General features: G+C 41.4%; 2 protein-coding genes across 10 annotated transcripts in view; one reads left to right on the forward strand and one right to left on the reverse strand.

Annotated features, from left to right (window-relative positions):
- Positions 1-1,056: 1,056 nt before the first annotated feature.
- il17rc (interleukin 17 receptor C) lies at positions 1,057-12,787 on the reverse strand. 8 transcript variants are annotated; one of them, XM_028967613.1, is made up of 20 exons: positions 12,619-12,787; positions 11,358-11,583; positions 10,475-10,575; positions 10,279-10,387; positions 8,704-8,742; positions 8,460-8,593; positions 8,319-8,378; positions 8,104-8,218; positions 7,681-7,901; positions 7,226-7,276; positions 7,098-7,149; positions 6,902-6,994; positions 6,701-6,739; positions 4,324-6,604; positions 4,105-4,191; positions 3,447-3,508; positions 3,160-3,340; positions 3,003-3,086; positions 1,654-2,679; positions 1,057-1,461 (listed from the first exon to the last, which is right to left on the reverse strand). In XM_028967613.1, the coding sequence occupies exons 1-14, from the start codon at positions 12,709-12,711 to the stop codon at positions 5,934-5,936; spliced, it is 2,004 nt and encodes a 667-aa protein (XP_028823446.1). In that variant the 5' UTR covers positions 12,712-12,787; the 3' UTR covers positions 1,057-1,461; positions 1,654-2,679; positions 3,003-3,086; positions 3,160-3,340; positions 3,447-3,508; positions 4,105-4,191; positions 4,324-5,933. The 8 variants fall into 8 exon arrangements, with proteins under 8 accessions (XP_028823446.1, XP_028823445.1, XP_028823443.1 ...); XM_028967612.1 differs by having other exon boundaries at positions 4,105-4,133; positions 4,225-6,604; XM_028967610.1 differs by having other exon boundaries at positions 1,654-1,755; positions 2,584-2,679; positions 4,105-6,604.
- The window catches only part of LOC114780167 (uncharacterized), a 31,773-nt gene continuing 23,061 nt past the window's right edge, over positions 12,638-21,349 (forward strand). Inside the window, exons 1-2 of one of the 2 annotated variants that reach the window (XM_028967615.1) lie at positions 16,834-16,944; positions 17,194-17,220. In XM_028967615.1, the coding sequence (XP_028823448.1) occupies positions 16,899-16,944; positions 17,194-17,220 (73 nt within the window). In that variant the 5' untranslated portion in view covers positions 16,834-16,898. Of the gene's footprint in view, positions 12,834-16,833; positions 16,945-17,193; positions 17,221-21,349 lie in introns of those variants that run through there. The other variant, XM_028967616.1, reaches the window with a different exon arrangement.

The following is a 21,349-nucleotide window of genomic DNA, read 5'->3' on the forward strand; positions in this document are numbered from 1 at the left end:
GCCTGAAGAGAATTGTGGCAAGGCACAGATCTGGCCATGGTTACAAAAAAATTCTGCTGCACTTAAGGTTTCTAACAGCACAGTGGCCTCCATAATCTTTAAATGGAAGATGTTTTGGATGACCAGAACCCTTCCTAAAGCTGGCCGTCCAGCTAAACTGATATGTCGGGGGAGAAAAGCCTTGGAGGAGAGGTAAAGAAGAACTCAAAGATCACTGTGGCTGAGCTCCAGGGAGGCAGTCGAGAGATGGAAGAAAGTTGAAAGTTGGCAAACCTTCAGTCCAGTCTGAGGTCCTGAGCACTCTGGGGAAGGTCTTTTGAACAAGCCAATGACCTTAAGTACACAGCTAAAATAATGAAGTAGTGGCTTCACAACAACTCTGTTCTTGAATGGCCTAGCCAGAGCCCTGACTTTAACCCAATTGAGCATCTCTGGAGAGACCTAAAAATGGCTGTCCACCAATGTTTACCATCCAACCTGCCAGGACTGGAGAGGATCCTTAAATCCAGGTGTGAAAAAATTGTTGCATCTTTCCCAAAAAGACTCATGGCTGTATTAGATGAAAAGAGTGCTTCCACTAAATGCTGAGCAAAGGGTCTGAATACTTAAATTTTAAAAAATTAAATTAATGTGTTTTTCTGTCTTGTGTGCTGTATGTACATTGATGAGGAAAAAATGAACTTAAATGATTTTAGCAAATGGCTGCAATATAACAAAGAGTTAAGTTTAAGGGGGTCTGTGTACTGTATTATGTTCTGGACAGTAAGCACAAGAATATCTCACCATTGCATTGATTCATTTTTCCCACTCTTTGGTGGTCTCGCAGCCAGGAGGGGAGCGCTTTTTTACACTGTGTATGACAATTTAAAATGTACGTTTTTTGGTGAAGTTCATTTATGTGTGTGTCTTAAAAATTGTGTTTTGTTTAGGTAGTTTGGATTTTTGTGTGACTAGTTGAGTCTACAAGTTAAGATGATATGCATGTTTCAACATTTTTTACGTCTTCCTTGACCACTGCGTATTCACATCAAAGGTGGAAAATCACCACAGAGCAAATGAATTCAAACAATATTTATTGTCATCCCATTCATATATATCATATTCAGAGGTAGGAACATACAAGACTAACACAAGGCCAGGACAAAAAATTATGCAGCACTGGAATGCTCTTAAAATAAAGCCTGAACATCCCATCGCTAATTAATAGATCATGGTAGTAGCCTCCTATTGGAAATCAGTTTTAGTTCTTTTTCAATACACGATCCAGAAACCGGTCACTTCTATCTGAGAGCCAGTACCCTGCCATGGCTGCAACAGCACCTATAAAAATTGAGGTGTAGACCATGTCTCCCTTTGCTGCCAATGTAGCAAGAACACAGAGTAACACACCAGAGAACATCTGCTGAAGGACCTCGACTTCCTCTTCCTGGATGTCGTCGAACAGACCCTTGTTCACAGCATCTGCAGAGAGAGAGCCATGTCCACAAGTTCATTCAACAGTAGTTAAAACAAGATGCTTGGTAGTTTTATGCTAGACATGTGAAATTCAAGACAGACACGTCAAGTGCCAATAAACTCACAACCTTCTAAGCAACAGGCAAAAGGCCTGTTTGCAAACATCACGGCATGGAGACCTGTGTGACAGCTTCTCACCAGCTGACTGAACCGGTAGACAGACTCCATCCTTGCGCCGGAACCCTTTGGCACACTGACAGGTGAAGGAACCTTCCATGTTCACACAGAACTCATCGAGACCTGGGCACACCAGCTCATTCTCACTGCACTCATCCACGTCTGGGCCAAAAACACAGCAGTGATTGTGAATCCTGATCAGCCGAAGCACAGACAGATGGGTTAGGGTTGACAAACACACTAAGCGCTTTATTTCGGTGTTTCGTTGTGATTCTGTCTATGCCTTATAGGCATCATAACTGGACAGCCATCTTGGTGACACCCTCAAGTAGCGGTTTGGAATGAATAAGACCTGGCTACCTTCTAAAAAAATAGGTAAGTGCACATGAATGAACTGCATAGGAAAATAAAACACTGATAATGTTTGTAGACTTTTCATAATACATTTTTGTTTCTCATTTGAGGTTTTCAAGATTTGTTACATCATCTGTCCTCTCCTTAAGAACAATGGATTCATGCACAAAACAAGAGAACTGATGTAAACCCTAAAACCAGTCATGTGTGGACTTGACGTACTAGTCCAACAACTCACAATAAATCACACACGTTTTGTGAGAGCACCCTTATAAAAAAAAGCTCCTAGAAGAGGCAACTGATGATCAGAACCAGATCATGAACCATGAGAGGAGCTGCACCAGAATGGAGTATGGGAAAAAGACAAGCTGAGTCTTTGTGTTGTCGGTGTGTTGTTCTGGCCAAGGTTCTGCTCATGCTCAAGATTTTGACCTCCAAATTCTGAAGATGTGGTTGAACTTCAGTGGCATGAGCAGAAACCACATGTTTATGTTAATTTAAACAAATCCATTCAGTGCCATAAAGATAAAAGTCTGCATTTTTATCAGAAGGCCTGATCGCTCACATGTGCTGCTCGGCCCAGATGCAGGTAATCACCTGAACACCTCACACCCACCATCTGGTAACCACGGGAACATCTTCTACAGCGTGCTGCACCACCACCCATGCAGGTCTCACAGGCCACGTCACATCCTGGAGAAGACAGACTGGCATTACTCCCCCTGCTCAGCTGCTCATCTTCTCACTGTTGACCTCTTGTCAGCTCTGTGTTTTTTATGTTCAGAGACTAATAGACAATAACACCTCTACCTACACTACGTTACCAAGCTTTTAAAACTGCAAACACCAAAGAATGAAGCTCATCCACTTTTCTTCATTCATTCTACCATCTGGCTGACCAACGATGATTGCGTTAACATTGTTAATATACCGAATTTCTGATTAAATTTGCTAATACAAGACCAGACATGACAAGCAAAACCCTTAGCAGTGGTAATATGGAGATCAGTACTAACCTCTGCACACATATGACCCTTCAGTGTTTGAACAGTATGTGCCTGAGGGACAGTGGCTCAGCTTACTGTCACACTCATCAATATCTGTGTGAAGAGATGAGGGGCTTTAATCAGGAGCCAAGAAACCCACCCTGCTTCACCCACATCACACACTCACCCACGCATGACCCGGCGAGGAGGCTCCAGCCTGCTCTGCACTTCACACATGTGTGCTTCTCAGGGCCTGTACATGAGCTGCAGCTGTCCGGACACTTGTGGACCAAGACAACTGGTGTCAAGAAGGCTAAGAACACCACAGCAAATGAGAAGGAAATTTGTTGCGATGGCATTACTTCCTACTGGTGAGAACAAAGGTTAAGGCCTGATTTTCAAGGCGGGTGGGGAAATCAAGCTTCAGGAGCTAAAACAACCTTCTTATACTGCAAAACTTGTAGTAAAGGATACTTCTCTCAAGAAATGGGATAAATTCCAGTCAGGTTGACATCTGAGGAGCACTTCTAAAGACACTGAAAAGGTGTTGCATGTTTTTAATTTATGTTTTTAACATAAAACACTTTACAAAATACATGACCTATGGTAGTTAGAGATGCAGAATAACTTTATTATCTTAAATGTAAAACTACTGCATTTCATGTATGAACAATTATGCTCGATGAAACAACATAATATTAATATAATGTTAATACTATCTAAAATGTTCTGGCCATTTACATTTATAGAATTTATCAGACGCCCTTATCCATAGCGACTTAATCAGTAGTTCCAGAGACAGTCCCTCAGGGTTAAGTGTCTTGCTCAGTGACCCAATGGTAGTGAGATTTGGGTCTTCTAGTTTGGCATCCAGGTAACATTAATCTAACTTCCTCAAATATTTTATTTGTTTTTCAGTAGTAGTATTGATTTGGAACAAATGTAGAAAAATATTTATTAGATTTCAGCATTTCTTTATTTACCAAAATCACTAAAGATATGTTAACATTTCAGAGTTAGTAAAATGAAAAATAAAAATAATGAAATAAAAGTATAGACATACATTTAAATAAAATTTCCAACTCAATCACTTAATCACTCAGGTATTCAGTCAGCATAACTTCATATTTACCTTGAACAGCTCCAGCACTTGAATAGTAGCTTCAATACAGATTAGTAGGGTGACCCTTGGTCATGTTGTCATATGGGTTGGAAGATACTGAAAATTTGAATATCTGTTTAATACACTCACCAATGAAGCAGGCCTGACTATGACCCTGTCTGTACGTCGTTAATTGCAAATAAATAAATACAATTATTTGTCACTTTTAGGCAGGACATAAGAACTAACATGAGGGACTGAAGAAGCTCCTGAAGGTAACCGGAGTCTGGTGCTATAAATAAAATTCCCTCCTGAGCACAAATGTGCACCCACACACAGCCCTGCAGCGTCCAGCTCCAACTGACCACAAAAACAAGTCTTTTAAAAGATTGTTCTTCTTATCTGTACAACATTTATTTCTATTACAAAACACACAACATGATAAATAATTCTCAGACGTAAGATCTGCCAAATTAGCAACAACATATAGGAAGGGTCACCCATTTGCAGCCTTGAAAACAGTGCTGAGAACAGTGCTGGCCGAAGTGGGTTTGGAAGGATCACTGCATGGTTCATTTTTAGGGGTCTGACAGTGAGTGTTATAGACATAGATAAATAAGAACGGACACGAGGAGCGCAGCACACACAGTCATTTACATGTCAAATACAACTGTGGCACCTGGTGTCACTAGACTCTCCCACAGTGTGGGTCCTGATCATTCATTTACGATTATTCACTATATTATGTGTATTAAAAACTATACATTGTACAGTTACAAAACATCGAAAAATTAAACAAGCAGAGAGTGAGCATCCTTGCTTCCTTTTAAGTGGGCGTGGCTTTAACATGGGCCACATCTGATTGGTCAGCATGACTGTCTGTCACATAGGGACATGAGCGCAATGTGATTGGACTTGCATGTGCAGTGTGAAGCATTTTCACCCGATACATCAAGATGTTGAAGTGGGCAGTGTTTGATCTTACCCTTCGAAACACACACAGGGCAGGAATGGGGGAAAAGCTGGTCTATCAGTCTCAGAGTGTCCAGACATCTACAATACAACAATATTGTTTTACCAGGAGTGTTAAGCACCAGTTGCTGCTTTTTGAGAGGAAACACAATCTATTTGGCAGCAAACTTTATTTTGCTGTCTGAACTTTTACACTCTGCCCATTCAGCTGCATTTGACATTCGGTCCCATTCTCCCTACTGCACTGTCGCTGCAGCTGCAGCTAAAGTCTCTCTAAAGTCTCTCACTCACTGTCCAGCCAACCCAGCATGTTTGCGCATGCGTCCTGCAGCAACCCTGATATTAACTGATGGATATCGGGGTCTGGGGGTGCAAAAGTTGTTCAGATTTATAAAATTGCATTTATTCAAATCACGATTTCGGTTCGATATATGGTTCAGCACTACCTGCAAGGATTATTCTGAACCTTTTGGTATGTTTTGCTACATGCATGTCTTGATTTGGATATTGCTGCATTTTACTTTTGTTTATTAAAGCATTATTTGCAACAATGTTGAGCGAGTGTGTCTCTCCCTTCTCCCCGAACCATGACATTACAACGACAGACACTTCTGCTGGAATGGACAGTAGGAATAACAACAAAATGTTTTGATGATTATTCGTTTTCTAATGTTTTTTTTGTCATAACAATAAATGACCCCTCATTTTTGAACAGTCGTGTTTAAATATTAATTTGCTTTCTTTCAAACAAATAGAGAAAAGATCTACACAAAATGAGTCCAGTTTCAGTGTTTTTTCCCCATGTCTGCATGGATATTCCTGGTAGACGTGCTGCTCTATAGAGATTTATTTTATTGGGCCCAAAGAAAGAAGTGCATTTTATCTAATCAGCAGTTTGCGCACAGAGGAACAGTTGCCCCTGACTCTTCACATTTCTGACCCAATCCAGACAACACCTCATCGCTTTTCTTGTTTTCAGACCTTTGTAGCTCCTTCATGAACACTTTGGAAGCCTTTTTCAGGCCGTGTGACAGGCAATTCCAGTCACGTGTGAATGTTCCTTTGAAACTCAGCGCAGCCAGGAAGGCCTGACTCTCTGTGGGCAGGTTGTACATCGGCAGCCCATGCAGAAGCACTGGCAGGCAGCACTTCTGTTCACAGTGTGCAGGAGAGTCACATCCAAACTGCACCAAGATAAATTGCTCACGGGCGCAGCCCTGCAACTGGTCCACCAGGAGGCATCCAAGAGCTGCAGCAAAGGTATCAGACGGGCACACTGAGTCCTCCGCGGCCCAACCATTTAATCTCCACTCCTCAGCTCGCTGCCGTGCTGTCTGGCTCAGGACCACCACTGCCTTCCCCCCCATGGCCTGCAACTGGTCCAGCTGAGAGAAGAGCCATGGTGCTGGTCCCAAGGATGCCACCTCCAGGTGGCTCCACAGGTCCAGAGACACTGTGAAGCCCAACACGGACAGAGAAGTGCCTAGTCGACAAACCAGCTCCTTCACAGATTCCTTTGCATCCATGGGGTGTAAGAGAAGCACCCGGCCCCTTGCTCCTGAGATGGAAGTGAGGAGACAAATGTAGAGGGACTGAGAATGTGAGGGATGATACTGGACATACTGGAATGAACAGTGGTTACGGTAAAACATACCTTCAGAATGATTCACCTTATTCCACTTCTCTAACCACTCTGTCATGAAACGCACAAAAAAACAGAAATTAAAGAAAGATTAACTCACTATTTGTATACATTTTCTAAAAAACAAATTATAAAATAAATCCAATTTGACAGGATGGAGATTGTTATATTAGATGTTGCTGAAGCTGTAAATAACAGAACTGTAATGCTTACTTTTCATTGTATTCTGATACAAACATAGTCCAAAAACAGCAAGACCAATAATCAGAAAAGTGACAATAGGTAAACTCCAATGCCATCTGCTGCCTGTAAGAAATGAAATCATGTACATTGGCCATATCCAAGGGATTGTTATAGTAAAATTGTGAAGCCATGCATTCACTTGAAAAAGATCATGAAATGAAATTACTGTGTTCTGGTCCTATACACCAAGTCCCAAGCCTCTTTTCCATCACTGTTACCTGGGGAAGAGATATAAACACATCACATTCTCTTCTAGCAAAGAAAATTAAGTAGCTGTTATGAGTTAAATCTCACCATCACACACAATCGGTGGTGGGGGTTGACGCCCTCGAATGCCCCAGATATCTAGAAAAATGGCAAGCTGTCAGAGATAAGCAACCATACAGTGCCTCATTTATCAAAATGAGCGTATATTATGGTGTAAAATTTCATATTGATTTCACCAAACAGGTGTACTTGTGCCAATCCATGCAGATCTCACATTAGTCATGAAAAATGAGACATTTTTGCTTATTTTTGAAATTTTGCATAATTTACGTGCCGGCGCCCCAAATCTACTGTGTGGTTTGGACGGGGACAACACAAGGCTTGAAAATTAAAAGTTGTCATTCTGCCACATGCTAGTGACAGTTTTTCACATTTGCATTTGTGTGTTTTGTGATTTGTTTGCCATCTTTGCTTTTTGCATATGTGTTCACAATATGACATTGTTTCTAAAAAAACAAACAAAAAAAAATATGTTGACTTACCCAAAAGCCGTCCCTCCAGTCAGAACTTTTCTTGAGATGCTGCCTGAACCCCTTCACTTCCTCACATCCACCTTTAGTTTCTTTAGTTTCATTACAGAGACACACTTCTGCCTCCACACTGCAAGGGGAAGTTATGTTCCACCTCACCACTGCTGTGCCATTATTGGTTTCACCGAGGTCCACGAACACAGTAATGTTCTCCCACATGTTCCTCTTCATTACTGAATGAAGCAAACAAAGAAATCTGTACTAAATCTTTTAAACTAGGACAATTATTACTAGTGCAATTATTTCAGAAAACAAATGAGTCTACAATGCAGTTCATTCATGCATTACCTTCATCAAACACTGAGCATGATGTTTCTGATGACCTACACATGTATTACTCCTATCTGGCTATCACCTAATTGGACATATAAGTACCTTCAGTAAAGCTCTGATCCACCATGGCTCCACCTGTCGTAAGAGACTCGGTCCATGTCTGCCTCTGGCTGAAGGGATAGCATCTTGATCGTCTGAATCCATTTTCCCACCAGGCCTTATTCATTGACAGTGGTGATAAAAACACACAGTTGCACAGACATTAATGCTAAACCATATTCCTAAGTGAGATTTTGTGGTAAACCATTATGCAGTACCTTGATGCACAGGCAGGGGGTGACAGAGTAGAACGGGATATTGCGGCTGACTGAGAAATTCTATTGGCATAAGTAAATGAGTAAAAGAAGAGTGAAGTAAACAACGCACGAATGAGGTGGTGAATGTGGGCAGTAACTCACCCTGCAGCTTGCGTGGCCCTCCTCTCCCTGCCGCAGGCAAGTGCGGAGAGGGCCCAGGCCATGGGTGTCCTGACTGACCAGCCTCACGTGGACTTCTCGCCTCTCCATGTTGATCTCGGATTTTAGACGAGGGACTGTGCAACATCACAGAACATGCTCCAGTCATATATAGTCAGTAATATGACCGACAGTTATTCATTAATGCACGTGTTTAAATAAAAGGCTGTAATGCAGTTACACTTACCAGCACACTCTTTTGAATCAGCATGCAGTCTTGAACAATCTTGCAGATATAGACAGAGATGAATGTTACAAACAGAAGAAGCAAATACATGCGCATAATCAAATATCCTGTAGGCAAATAGTTACTTAACTTCCAGCACCTAAGCATTGTGTGGTGGAAGAAACCTGATCCACCATAAGGATTGTAAACAATGATCTTTAAAAAGTGATAATGATGATAACAATGTCGCTTGTGTCACAGACACAGAATTCATTCACAGTGCCTCGTGGAGGCAAGAAAGAAGAAGTTAGAAAAGTATTTTAAAAAAAGTTGAAGAACAGACATTGAAAAGTTAATAATAATCTTATTTAAGCAAATAAAAAGTAGCCACATCAATATGGTTATATTTGGGCTATTTCAAGCTAAATTAACAGCCTGAAAACTCCTAATGATTACTGATACATTTCTCAAATAGTAATAAAGGCCTTACTTTAAGTTGCAAGATTTGATCAATTTCAGTGTCATACAAGAAAGAAGTCATGCTTCGGCATCATTCTTGCCATCATACAGGCCAGACAAGCAACAAGGAGGTGCAGAGGAATGTTCATTGTGTTAGAATTCAGTGCCAAGCAGCCCAACATGCTGGGCTTCTGCACATGCTGCAGTTTCTTTACGTCAGGTCAGGCAATGGTTGGCCTAGGGGGGGTAATGGAGCGGACCCATAATCAGAAGGTTGCCGGTTTGAACCATCAAGGCGCCACTTAGGCCCCGTCCCCACACACTGCCTTTTAGGCAGTCCACTGCTCACCAAGGGTTATGGGTTAAATGAAGAGGACACTTTTCGTTGTCACTGTCATTGTTAGACAATCACTTCTGTTAGGATGTCAGCTAAAAAGTAAACTTAAAACCTAACCTGAATGTGTGCGATAGACTTGGTTGTCAGCATGTGTGAAATATAAATGGATTTTCGACGAAAGGGACACCGCTTACCACCAGGCGTCAGAACAAAACCTGGTCCTGGCCCTAAAACCTGGGGCCGGAGTGTTCTCTGTCCTTAATTCCCACAGTTCACATAGGGGAAACCCCACAAATGAAAGAAAACCAAAAAGGGAAAAAAACGTTCATCCAAACGGAACGAACTGGGAGGAAGAAGGTACATCCAGAGGCCAAGATCCACAACCAAGGTTTCACCATGAACCACCCAGCCCCATTAGCATCTCCTCCAGGCTCTTTATGGTCCAGCTTGCAGACCTGAAAGCCTGGAAGCAAGCTGGTGCCTTCATGTGGATGGGATGTGATTATGAAAGTGTTCTGTCTAGCTAAGGTGTAAATTTCATATCCTAGCACTTCACTTTAAAAAAAAGAAAAGAAAGAAAAGGTGGTAGACAAAATTAATTATATTTCACAAATGAAATACAAATAAAATACACTACTACAGACACACAGAATAGTCATTATTCTGCCCTGCAATTCTGATGGGATGAAAGGAGTTCTAAGAATGTAGTACAATCAAACACTCCAAGATGTATATGACATTATTATATACATTACTAAATGTCATGTATTAATTGAAGGTGAAATGAGAATCATTCCTACCTGCACTGGGCACTTGTACAGTCTGGTTGACTGAGTTGATGACCTTAGCTTTTAAAAACACCACACTGCCATAGGTTACATGGTCCGATTCCAGGACCAAATGTAGCCACTACAAAAAAAATCATATATGATGAAAATCAAACATGATATTCTGAATGATAAATCCTGGGGATGAGGGTAAAGGGCATCTGTTCACCTCTGCTGCAGCAGGATTCTGCTGAAAGGGTGAAAAGCTAAACTCTATCCTGCAGCATCTGGACATCAACGGAGGAGTTGTGTAGCACACCTCCACAGTAGCTGTAGAAAAAAGTGTGTATATTAATGTATACATACATACATACACACACACACACACACACACACACACAGCTGGGCCATGCTGGGTGCTTCAATGGCCAACAGGGCTCTTATCAGCAGCCGCTGATTAGGCATCCGAGATTAGAGCACTGTAAAAGGAGGGAACATGCAGCAGGACAATGCAACTCCATTAATATGGTCATTCTACTCGTCATGTGCTTGTTTTGTATTCCTGACAACTGTCACATGCATAAGGGTTTAGTTTTTTTATTCCTTTTCGCGCATTGTGCCTGGTTTTGTTTCGGTGTACAATAAAGCCCACTGTCTCTGCACTTCATTCCTCCTCCGGCCCTCAGTCACGACACAATCATGGTTAAGTTTCTTGCTTAACAGTAGTAAGTGACTTTGTGTGTTACCCACTAGTCTACTACTACTGCTACGGTTATTGGGTACATTATGTTTTGATGGTTTATTATATTGTATGACATGGCTGTTTCTGTTGAGCTGGTGTTTTGGTTAATTAGTATAATTAAAATGTTAACATGAAATCACTGTTTTTCTCACATAATCTAGGGGAACAGAAGGAATATAATGATTTAACAAGGTCTACCTGCCATGCAAACACTTTTCATCAGTGTTCTATACATTTGCTCACAAATGTGAGGGCCCAACAAGGCCAGAAAAGGTCAATGCAATATAATTTTTTCTAAAAAATAAAATAGTTAAAATAATTTGCATTATTTATCATCAACAGCAGCACATTAGTTCCCACTCAGACATACATCTTTTAGATGTGGGGTCAGAGCTCCCCCCTTCATTTTCAGGTCCATCACTGTCCTGTCCACGGCTTGGGACTTCGAGCTGGATATCGATGTCAAGATGAGGCTTGCAATCTCTGACTTCTGCAGGGCACAGAACAGCTTTGGCTTTCATACCAATGATGTCCAAGGATGTGGGGGGTAGTGGGATTGGCAGGAGGGCATCTTCCAACATGTAGACTAACTGACCCTGGGGACCAGGAACAATGAGAGGAGTCCTTTACAGCACTGCTGGAGTTCAGCATACCCAGATCATCGCTACAAAACCAATCAGGGTTTTAAGACTCTAACACAGATTATAGATTATTGATATTGAAGCGTCACCCTGAAAACGAGTTTGAAATGTCTTAGGGAAAAATCCACTTTTAAAACTATTCTGTTATTTAGACCCATCCTTGTTTTAATGGGCAAATGTGTTTCCTGTCCACTCCTGGCTGGCAGTAGCCCACAACAAAAAATGTAATGATGTATTATCTTTAACAAATCTATAAATTTGTATTCAGATTAAAAGGATGGCTAAAGTGACTAATTAATATAAACTGTGTATTAGATTAATGCATATAATATTAATAAATGAATGAAGACCTTGTTACTTCTTGGGTGATGTTTACATTGCTGTGGTACAGTGCATAATTAGCAGGCTATTTATTAGTAAAGTGTGTAATGGAGTGGAAAGGCTTTTCTGCTTTTTCCAGTAGAGATCACCTGCACTACTGACATGGCAAAGTTTTACGCCCTTCCGAACACAACCCTCACCCTTTGCCCAGGCTTGGGACTGTCACGTTCGGCCCCAGTGGCTGGGTTTGCATAGCCCTGAAACACGATTCAGTGTTTCAGTCTTTTGGAATTCAGTCTTTTGTGTATGAGTGTGGTGCAGTGAAAAGCGTGAACACTGGCTAAACTTAAAAAACTGAAATAATCTGTCACACCTAATAATTTTGCATTGCCATAATGTAAATAAACAATCAACCTTTCTGTAAGCTGTTCATTTGCATTACGTCAATGCTGAAATAAACTTTTACTAAGTTTAACCAGTGTTCACTTTTTTCAGTGTGGTGATGCTGTAATTGGATTTTTCTTCTGCTTCTTTTGTCTTCATTATACATTAGACGGCATTTGGAAATTAGAGCTTAATAAAACAGAAATAGCCTGATTAATACAACATCGAAGTGATGAAGACTCCGGAGTTCAGGTGAAGGTGCGGGGGGCGGCAGGAGAAAGTTACCTGTGAGGAGCTGCGCACTCGGATGGCCCCGCAGACGCTCCGCGGGCGGAGGGTGAGGAGCAGCAGCGACAGCAGCGAGACAGCCCGCGACATCGTCACCCCCAGCCGTCCGCCATCCCGAGGTACGATCGTGGCAGGCCGGCGCCGAGTTTTTACTTTCGCTTGACCGGCCGGCGTGACGTCAGAGCCGCGCCCTCGGCGCCGCTACTGAACAGGTAGGGACACGCACCAGATAACACCCAGCAGCCTACACATATACAAATACACACACATATATAGCATCAGTGGTTAAAATTATAATTTGTAATAGTTTATTCAAATCATTTTGAAGCCACTGAACAGGGCGTACACAGAAAAGCAGTAAATGTCACTCTGACGTCAGTGGCAGAATAAACAGGTTAAATTTTAACCAGGAAGTTCAAAGTGCCTAACAACACACACACACACACACACACACACACACACACACACACACACACACACACACACACACACTAATATTCCTCTCTACCCATGGCCAGGAGACGGGGTTTGTATGCTGGGGGCGAGCAGTACGCTTAAAAATGCTGTTGTGGATGTTGTTGACCGCTTGTGAGGAATGCTGCGGAACAGGATGTAAAACCGCCGGGAGGAAAAGCTGGCAAAGCCCGCGGTTCCTGGATCATATTTAAAACTATTTCTTACACGGTACAAATTTTCATTAACAGGGCGCATGTGCTACATTATTTATTCAATAAATGAGTTATTACAACGTTCGTGAATGGATGGAAGAAGCGTTTAGTTACTATAAGAATATTACATTTAGTAAAAAAAGAACTCTGGCAATCATTGACGTGATACTGTTTCATTTTAACCAGACACTGTACCACTCTTTACTTCATAATCTTGGTCATGTTTCACATGGGGTAAGAAGGAAAATAGCGCCACCAGGCGGGCATTATCTGCAGCTTTCGGTTCACTTAAAACACAACGAAGTCCTTCTTATCTTTGCGCAACCAGAGAATTGAAATATTTATTTTTAACAACGCATTGAATACATTGAATCTGACATATGTCATTTAACCCATCTGTTATGTTGCGGGTCAAATTGACCCATTTTAAATTTCAAATATATAAAAAAAATAGTTAAAAGTATTTTTTCAGTATGAAACTACTTGTGCTTGGCTTAATAACAGTAATCAACATATAAAATAAAAATGGTTCATTTCACATATGTGCAACCCCCCCCTACATGTTACTATTACACAGATACTGTTCGGGTCAATTTGACCCGGCAGTCAAAGTGGAGGTTAAAGTGACCTCATCTGTAAGTGCAAGAATGCAGGTGTTATGACTTTTGACGGGAATCTTTTCTGTTCCCGTGGGTAAACTCCGCCCACACTCAATAGAGTTTGCCCACAGGAACAGAAAAAGTTCCCGTAGGCAAACTCCACCCACACTGAGTGATCACTTAGTAGGGGAAGAGCCAAACATATAAAGATTCTCTGCAAGGGGGTCCTACAACATTACACTCTGCAGCTACATATGATCTAGTCTCTGTCAGAACTTTAGAAAATGAGCAGCATAAATAAACAGATGACAGCACAGGAGGCTCTGGAACTAATCTTTGATCACGACAGTGAAATAGAGGAGGATGTGTCTGAAGATGAAGACCATCTTGAGGTCAATTCTGAGTCTGATGATTCTGATTATGAGCCAACTGAGGAAGCTTCTATTCATATTCCTCCTACCAAGGAATTTACATCAAAAAATGGTGAAATACAGTGGTCTTCATCCCCAAATATGCGTCAGGCAAAACTGTCTGCAGAAAACATAATAAAGACAGTGCCAGGGCCCACTAGGATGGCAGTGACTCGTGTAACAGACATCAAGTCAGCTTTTGAGCTTGTCATGACCAACTCAATACAGAAAATCATTCTTGAAGTGACAAATTTAGAAGGCAGGCGTGTTTTGGGGGAGAAGTGCATACATGCATATTTGGGAGTCCTCATCCTGGCTGGGGTCTACAAATCAAAGGATGAATCAACAGCCAGTCTGTGGGATGCAGAGATAGGCAGGGCTATATTTCGTGCCACAATGTCTCTGGAGACTTTTCACATTTTCTCCAAAGTAATCCGATTCGATAATCGAGAGACAAGGACTGTCAGAGGGGAGAGAGACAAGCTGGCAGCTGTTAGGACAGTGTGGGACAAGTGGGTAGAGCAACTTCCTCTACTCTATAACCCAGGCCCTAATGTCACAGTGGATGAAAGGCTAGTGGCATTCAGAGGTCGCTGCCCTTTTGGGCAACATATGCCTTCCAAACCAGCCAAATATGGCATAAAAATCTGGGCAGCATGTGATGCAAACACCAGCTATGCATTAAACATGCATAAAAATAAAATTTTTAAATCATCAATGTCATGTAAAACTATTTTGGTTTATATGTAGGTATTTCCAACATACATTTAAAAAAATTAAAAATGCAGTTTTTATGAAAAACAAGTGAATTATCCTCATTGAACCATGATATTGATTGAAATGGTTAGTAATGGAGTTAATAATGAAATATAAATTATGTTTATTGGGATTTTTTGGTTTCTGACACTTTTGGATAAGTAAACATGTCCCGGGTCAAATTGACCCAGGGACATGGGTGGTAGGGTGGTAGTAGCCTAGTGGGTAAGACACTCGCCTGTGAACCAGAAGACCCAGGTTCAAATCCCACTTACTACCATTGTGTCCCTGAGCAAGACACTTAACCCTAAGTTGCTCCAGGGGGACTGTCCCTGTAACTTCTGATTGTAAGTCGCTCTGGATAAGGGCGTCTGATAAATGCTGTAAATGTAAATGTAAATGTAACATTATTGGTGTTCCTAAGAAACGAACATAACAGGAGGGTTAAGATTGTCTTCTCATTATCTTTATAGCGAGTAAAATACAAACTGCAGGGTAGTGACGCACAGTGGCTGGGCCTGATAAATACGTCTTAATTGCTACCACCGAAGGCTCATTGAACAGGGACATTTGGCCCTTGAGCCAGTCTTGTCCTCTGTTACCCCAATGTCCAGCTTCCACGATTCATCCCTGTCCGACCTCCAGGTGTGACAAGGGTAGATATATGACGGAAGCCTGTTTGTGATCCCAAGGCCGCCCTGGACTATCCAGGTGCAGCCAGCCACATACACACACGGGTTCTGCTTGTTTGGCATGGACGGTTAGAACCCTTTATAAACCCTGATATGGTGGTTTTCTCCCTCACTCCCTTGTCCTGCATTATTCTGTTTAGTTCGTGGTTATGCTACATGGTTTTTTTTATGTTTATGGCCATAATGACTCTCTCATGGGCGGAGCTGCACTCACCGCGTCACCCGTGGAACCCGCCCCCGCAATGCTCAACCCAGAAGTCTGCCAGCTGTATGGGAATCGCTGCATGCCATCCAGCAGCAGCTCAATCAGCTCAGCAAAGCAGCCTGGGTCCCGGAAGCAAACATCCCCTGCACCATCCAGGCCTTGCAATTTCATTGCAAGTTATTGCAAATGTTAGATTGCAGTTGCCGGAAATAAGGGTGACCCAACCAGTTATTTAGATTAGGCGGCAATCTCTTAATAATAAAATTCTTCATTTAACTTCATTTAATTTAGTTAAGTGTCTACTGGTGGCATCTGTCTGGAAAAAATAAAGCATATAAATGGTAACAAGTATGTTGAGTGTTGCTCAATGTAGTGAAGTAAGATTTTCTTATTCACAAATGTGCACAAAACCTACTCTTGGAATTACCTTTTTTCAAAAAGTTACTCAAATTAATGTAACAGAGCGAATGTAATTTGTTACTAGCCACCTCTGAATATAAGACACTGCACATAGGGAATGTTTAAAATCACACCAAATGAGCAAGTAACACCATATATTTGTTTGTCATTTGCCCCGGTCCTAATTATGTTATGTTTTCTTTAAATACATTTGTAATAGTGCCTTGTCCTGTAAGACAGTCATGACATTCAGAAATAATTACACATTAATAAATAGGTCTGTGAGAGCAAGTTCTTACTAAATAAGTAACTAGTAATTAAGGCTTGTCTTTTATCTGTTTTGACATTAGTAGTGCCCACATCGCAAAATAGTACCTCAAAAATACAGCCATAGAGTTCAGAATAGCCAGAGGAAGTGCACACCTAAGACTCGAACTGTGGTTAATGCACAACCATTTCCTCTCTGAGTTCAGTACTTGTAGTTTTGCGTTTTTGAGTTGTTTCCATTAGCTTCACCAGAGATAATTACAAATTATTTTCATGGTAAAATGGAACACATAAGCTCCATTGTTCTGCAACTAATAATTCTTTGTGGTAAGTCTCTGAAATTTTGGAATATTTTGCAGTTTTTTGAATAACACTTAATTATTCTTACAATAGTTAACATGTATGCAGTAGAAATTATTATTTGGCAAGGCAAAGAAGGACACAGTAGGCTACTGTCCACAATCTGCTAACGCATATTATAGCTGTATGTACCTAATATAGCTTTATGTACCTAAAACATTAGCAATAAGATCTTTGCAGGAAATCTTTTTGTCATCTATACTGATTACGTTTTAGGTATTTCCAAGTTCTTACTGGCTCAAGGTAAGTAAGAATTTATAAAATGAAAACTAAATGTCTATCTGAAACACTAGCTAGAAGAACAAAGAACATTCCATGATTCAACAGCTTGTAGAACAAACTTTAGCAAGTGGTTTTTATATGACTTTATGAAACTCTCACACTGTGGAGGATATTTTGCCCACTCTGTGGTGCGGCACCAACTGTGAAGTGCTTCTTTCCAAAGACAAAATGACCTACAAAAAGACCAGCAAACTACCCAATCACCTGCTTTTATAGAGGTGGTCACACTCACTGATGTTTTATTAATTACCTGCCTGCATTCACCTTCTTAAATCTTGTGGAAGCAGCACATCTGCCTTTTCCATTTTGGCTTTTTTTTTGTTTGATAAATAATATGCAGTATGTTTCTGAACACTTCAGGTTAGATTTAAATCACTTTATTACCTGGAAAAAACACATGATTTATATTGTGCCCTGATATGTAAAAACCATAGAGAAGAGGCTGGGCTTTCATTTCTTAATGACTGTACACTGGAGTGAAAATATTTATATCAGTGGAAACCATTTTATTTTCCATACTATTAATGCCAGAAAAAAACTCTCCATTCATTTCATCTGTTAATTTTGTATGTTTTCAAGCAATTGGTATGTACATTATGTCCATAGAATCGGATCACAAAGACAACTAATTACAACTGTCTAAAAGTATCGTTGATACAATGATTTATTGACAATAAAGAAAAATGGCACGAGAGCCGAAAAAGGGGGAAACAAAAGGGGAGAACAAAAACTAACCCGCAGTCATGTGACACACAAGTAAGTAGTACGGTCCACATAAAAATGTCGCAGATAGTGCCAGGTGCATCTCCAGGTGCTCCCAATCGTGACAGAGCCCCCCCCCCCCCCTCCTTGGGCTACGTCCTCGGAGCCCCAGCAGTAACATCAGCGGAGGAGGCGGGGTGGATGGCGGCAACCACAGGGCTCCTGCCCTTCTGTGTCCTTCCACCTGACGTCGTCCTGCATGGCGGCCTCAGTCCCTCCAAACTGCACACAAAAGTCAGGGCCGCAACATCTGACGCTTCTCATGTCCCTCCCTGCCCCGCGCAGGAAGGTGGTCCTGGGCCCTCTGGTGACCTCTTACTGCACTTAGGATTTTGTAGTCAATCCTAAATTTGATGGGTAACCAGTGCAGTAATTGTAAGACTGGGGTGATGTGGTCAAATTTCCTAGTTCTAGTTAGAACTCTGGCTGCAGCATTCTGAACTAGCTGGAGTTTACTCATACACCTACTAGAGCATCCAGACAATAATGCATTGCAGTAATCTAACCTTGATGTAATAAATGCAGGGACCAACTTTTCTGCATCATGCATTGAAATGATATTTCTTGTTTTCGCAATATTTCTAAGGTGAAAGAATGCTATCCTAGTGACATTATCTACGTGCAAATTGAATGAGAGACCTGCATCAATGATGACACCTAGATCCTTCTCTTCAATACTCGGTGAGATAGAAAGGCTATCCAGGGTTATTGTGTAGTAAGCCAGTTTATGCCTGGCTGCTTGAGGCCCAAGTACAAGCGCTTCTGTCTTGTCAGGGTTTAACAGGAGAAAGTTGGTGAGCATCCACTGTCTAATGTCCTTCAGACAATTCTCTATTTTGTTCAGCTGCTGCCTCTGATCTGGCATTGCTGATAGATACAGCTGTGTGTCGTCAGCGTAGCAATGAAAGCTAATACCGTGTTTGCGGATGACGTCGCCTAAAGGTAACATGTATAGAGAAAAAAGTAACGGACCTAGGACAGAACCTTGTGGAACACCAAACTCGACTTTACTATGTGAAGACGAAACACCATTGATGTCCACAAACTGATATCAGTTGGTCAAATATGATCTGAACCATTCAAGGGCTGTTCCCTTAATCCCAATAACATTCTCTAACCTGGCAAGGAGAATAGCGTGATCGATAGTGTCAAACGCTGCACTCAGATCAAGCAGGACAAGCAGCGAGATGCGTCCCTGATCAGAGGCGCAGTCAGCTTTAACCAGCGCTGTCTCAGTGCTATGAGGTTAGATTTTTGATATGAACGGAAGGTTGGATATCGGTCTATAATTTGAAAGCTGACTGCGATCAAGATCCGGCTTTTTAATCAGGGGTCTAATGACTGCTACCTTGAACGAACTTGGTACGTGGCCGGTGCTAAGCGACGAGTTAACAATTTTGAGGATTTAGAATTTATAATTTTGGGTGCTGTTTGCTTAAGGAACCTTGTTGGAATCGGATCCAAAGTACATTGATTTGACAACGAGATTAATTTGATTAATTCATGCTCTTTAATAAGGTTGAATCGTTCTAATCGGTGGTCATCTATTAGAAGATTATTTTCCATGGAAATATCGGCTGAGCTATTTGTTGTGCTTTTAATCTTCTCTCTATTCGCGACAATTTTAGTATTAAAGAAATTCATAAAATCATCGCTACTATGATGATATTGAGTGGTAGTATCCGTTTCTGTCTTATTCCTGGTTAGTTTGGCTATAGTTTTAAACAGGAATCCGGGATTATTTTTGTTTTTGTCTATTAACGAGGACAGATACGTTGATCGAGTCGCGCTAAGTTCTTATAGTTAAGTAGGCTCTCCTTCCAAGCTATTCGGAATACGTTTAATTTACTTTGACACCATTTGCGTTCTAATTTCCGGGCGGTCTTCTTAAGCGAGCGTGTGTGATCATTATACCAAGGAATTAAGTTTTTATCTCTTACTATCTTCCTTTTGAGGGGAGCGACATTGTCTAACGTACTACGCAGTGTTAATTCTAGACATTTGGTTGCTTGGTCGAGTTCAGCGGGGTCTGACGGTGAGTTTATCAGCGTTGATAAATCTGGTAAGGTATTAATAAACCTCTGTGCCGTACTTGATGTAATTGTCTCTATAACGAGGGGGATTGAGTTTGTTGTGTCTGAGACATATTTTAAAAGCGATGAGGAAATGATCTGAGATCATTTCAGATTGCGGAAGAGTAACTATATCTTCTATATTTAAACCGAAGGTCAACACAAGATCGAGCGTGTGACCACCTTCGTGAGTAGGTCCTGTTATATGTTGGTTAACTCCAACTGAGTCTAATAAAGACAGGAATGCTGTTCTTAGTGAGTCTTCTAATTTATCACAGTGGATGTTAAAGTCGCCGACAATTAGGGCTTTATCCACAGATACAACTAAGTTGGAGACAAAATCTGTAAATTCACTAAGAAACTCAGAATAAGGTCCAGGGGGTCTATAAATAATAATCAATGGAATGAATTTAGGATTTTTATTTTGTGAGACTACATGAGTTATATTGGTATGTAGAATCTCAAAAGAGTTAAATCCTTGTCCGGGTTTATGAGTAATACTGATGTTATCCTTATAAATGACTGCGACGCCACCTCCTCTTCCAGTTAAGGGAGGTTGGTGTACATAGCTGTATCCAGGAGGACTAGACTCATTCAATGCTACAAATTTGTTTTGTTTTAACCAAGTTTCGGTCAGGCACAGTACATCGAACCCCTGATCTGTAATCATTTAATTGACAATGAGCGTTTTAGGTGTGAGAGATCTAACATTTAATAATCCTATTCTTATGTCGGGGGTGCTGGTGGTAGGTTCAGAAGGAGTGATAGTAACGGGTAGTAAGTTGCTGAAACAGACACCTCGCCCAGCCCGTGGAACAGACACAGTGTCAGCATATTTATGAGTTTTATTATTAACGTTTCTTGTAGAATCTCTTGTTTTAATAGAGCGAGGTACAGACACAGTGTCAATATAATACACGCTGGGTGGCGGCTCTACGCAAATGGCAGATGCTCGGTTTAGCCGGTCTGTCTGCTGCCTGGTCTCGGCTCTGGCGAGTCAGTTTTGTTTTTTGGTTCTAAGACTATGAGCCAATTTTTTAGACAACTGAGTGGCACCCGCCCAGTTGGGGTGGATGCCGTCTCGCCCAAACAGACCAGGCTTCCCCCTAAATATTGGCCAGTTATTAATAAAGCCCACTTTATTTTTTGGACACCACTCCGACAACCAGCGATTTATGTCGAGGAGCCTGCTACAGGTCTCGTCGCTACGCCGAAACTGCGGTAATGGGCCAGAGCAGATTACTTTATCCGACATC

This window comes from Denticeps clupeoides, chromosome 2, assembly GCF_900700375.1.
Source record: "Denticeps clupeoides chromosome 2, fDenClu1.1, whole genome shotgun sequence".
Lineage (NCBI taxonomy): Eukaryota > Metazoa > Chordata > Actinopteri > Clupeiformes > Denticipitidae > Denticeps > Denticeps clupeoides.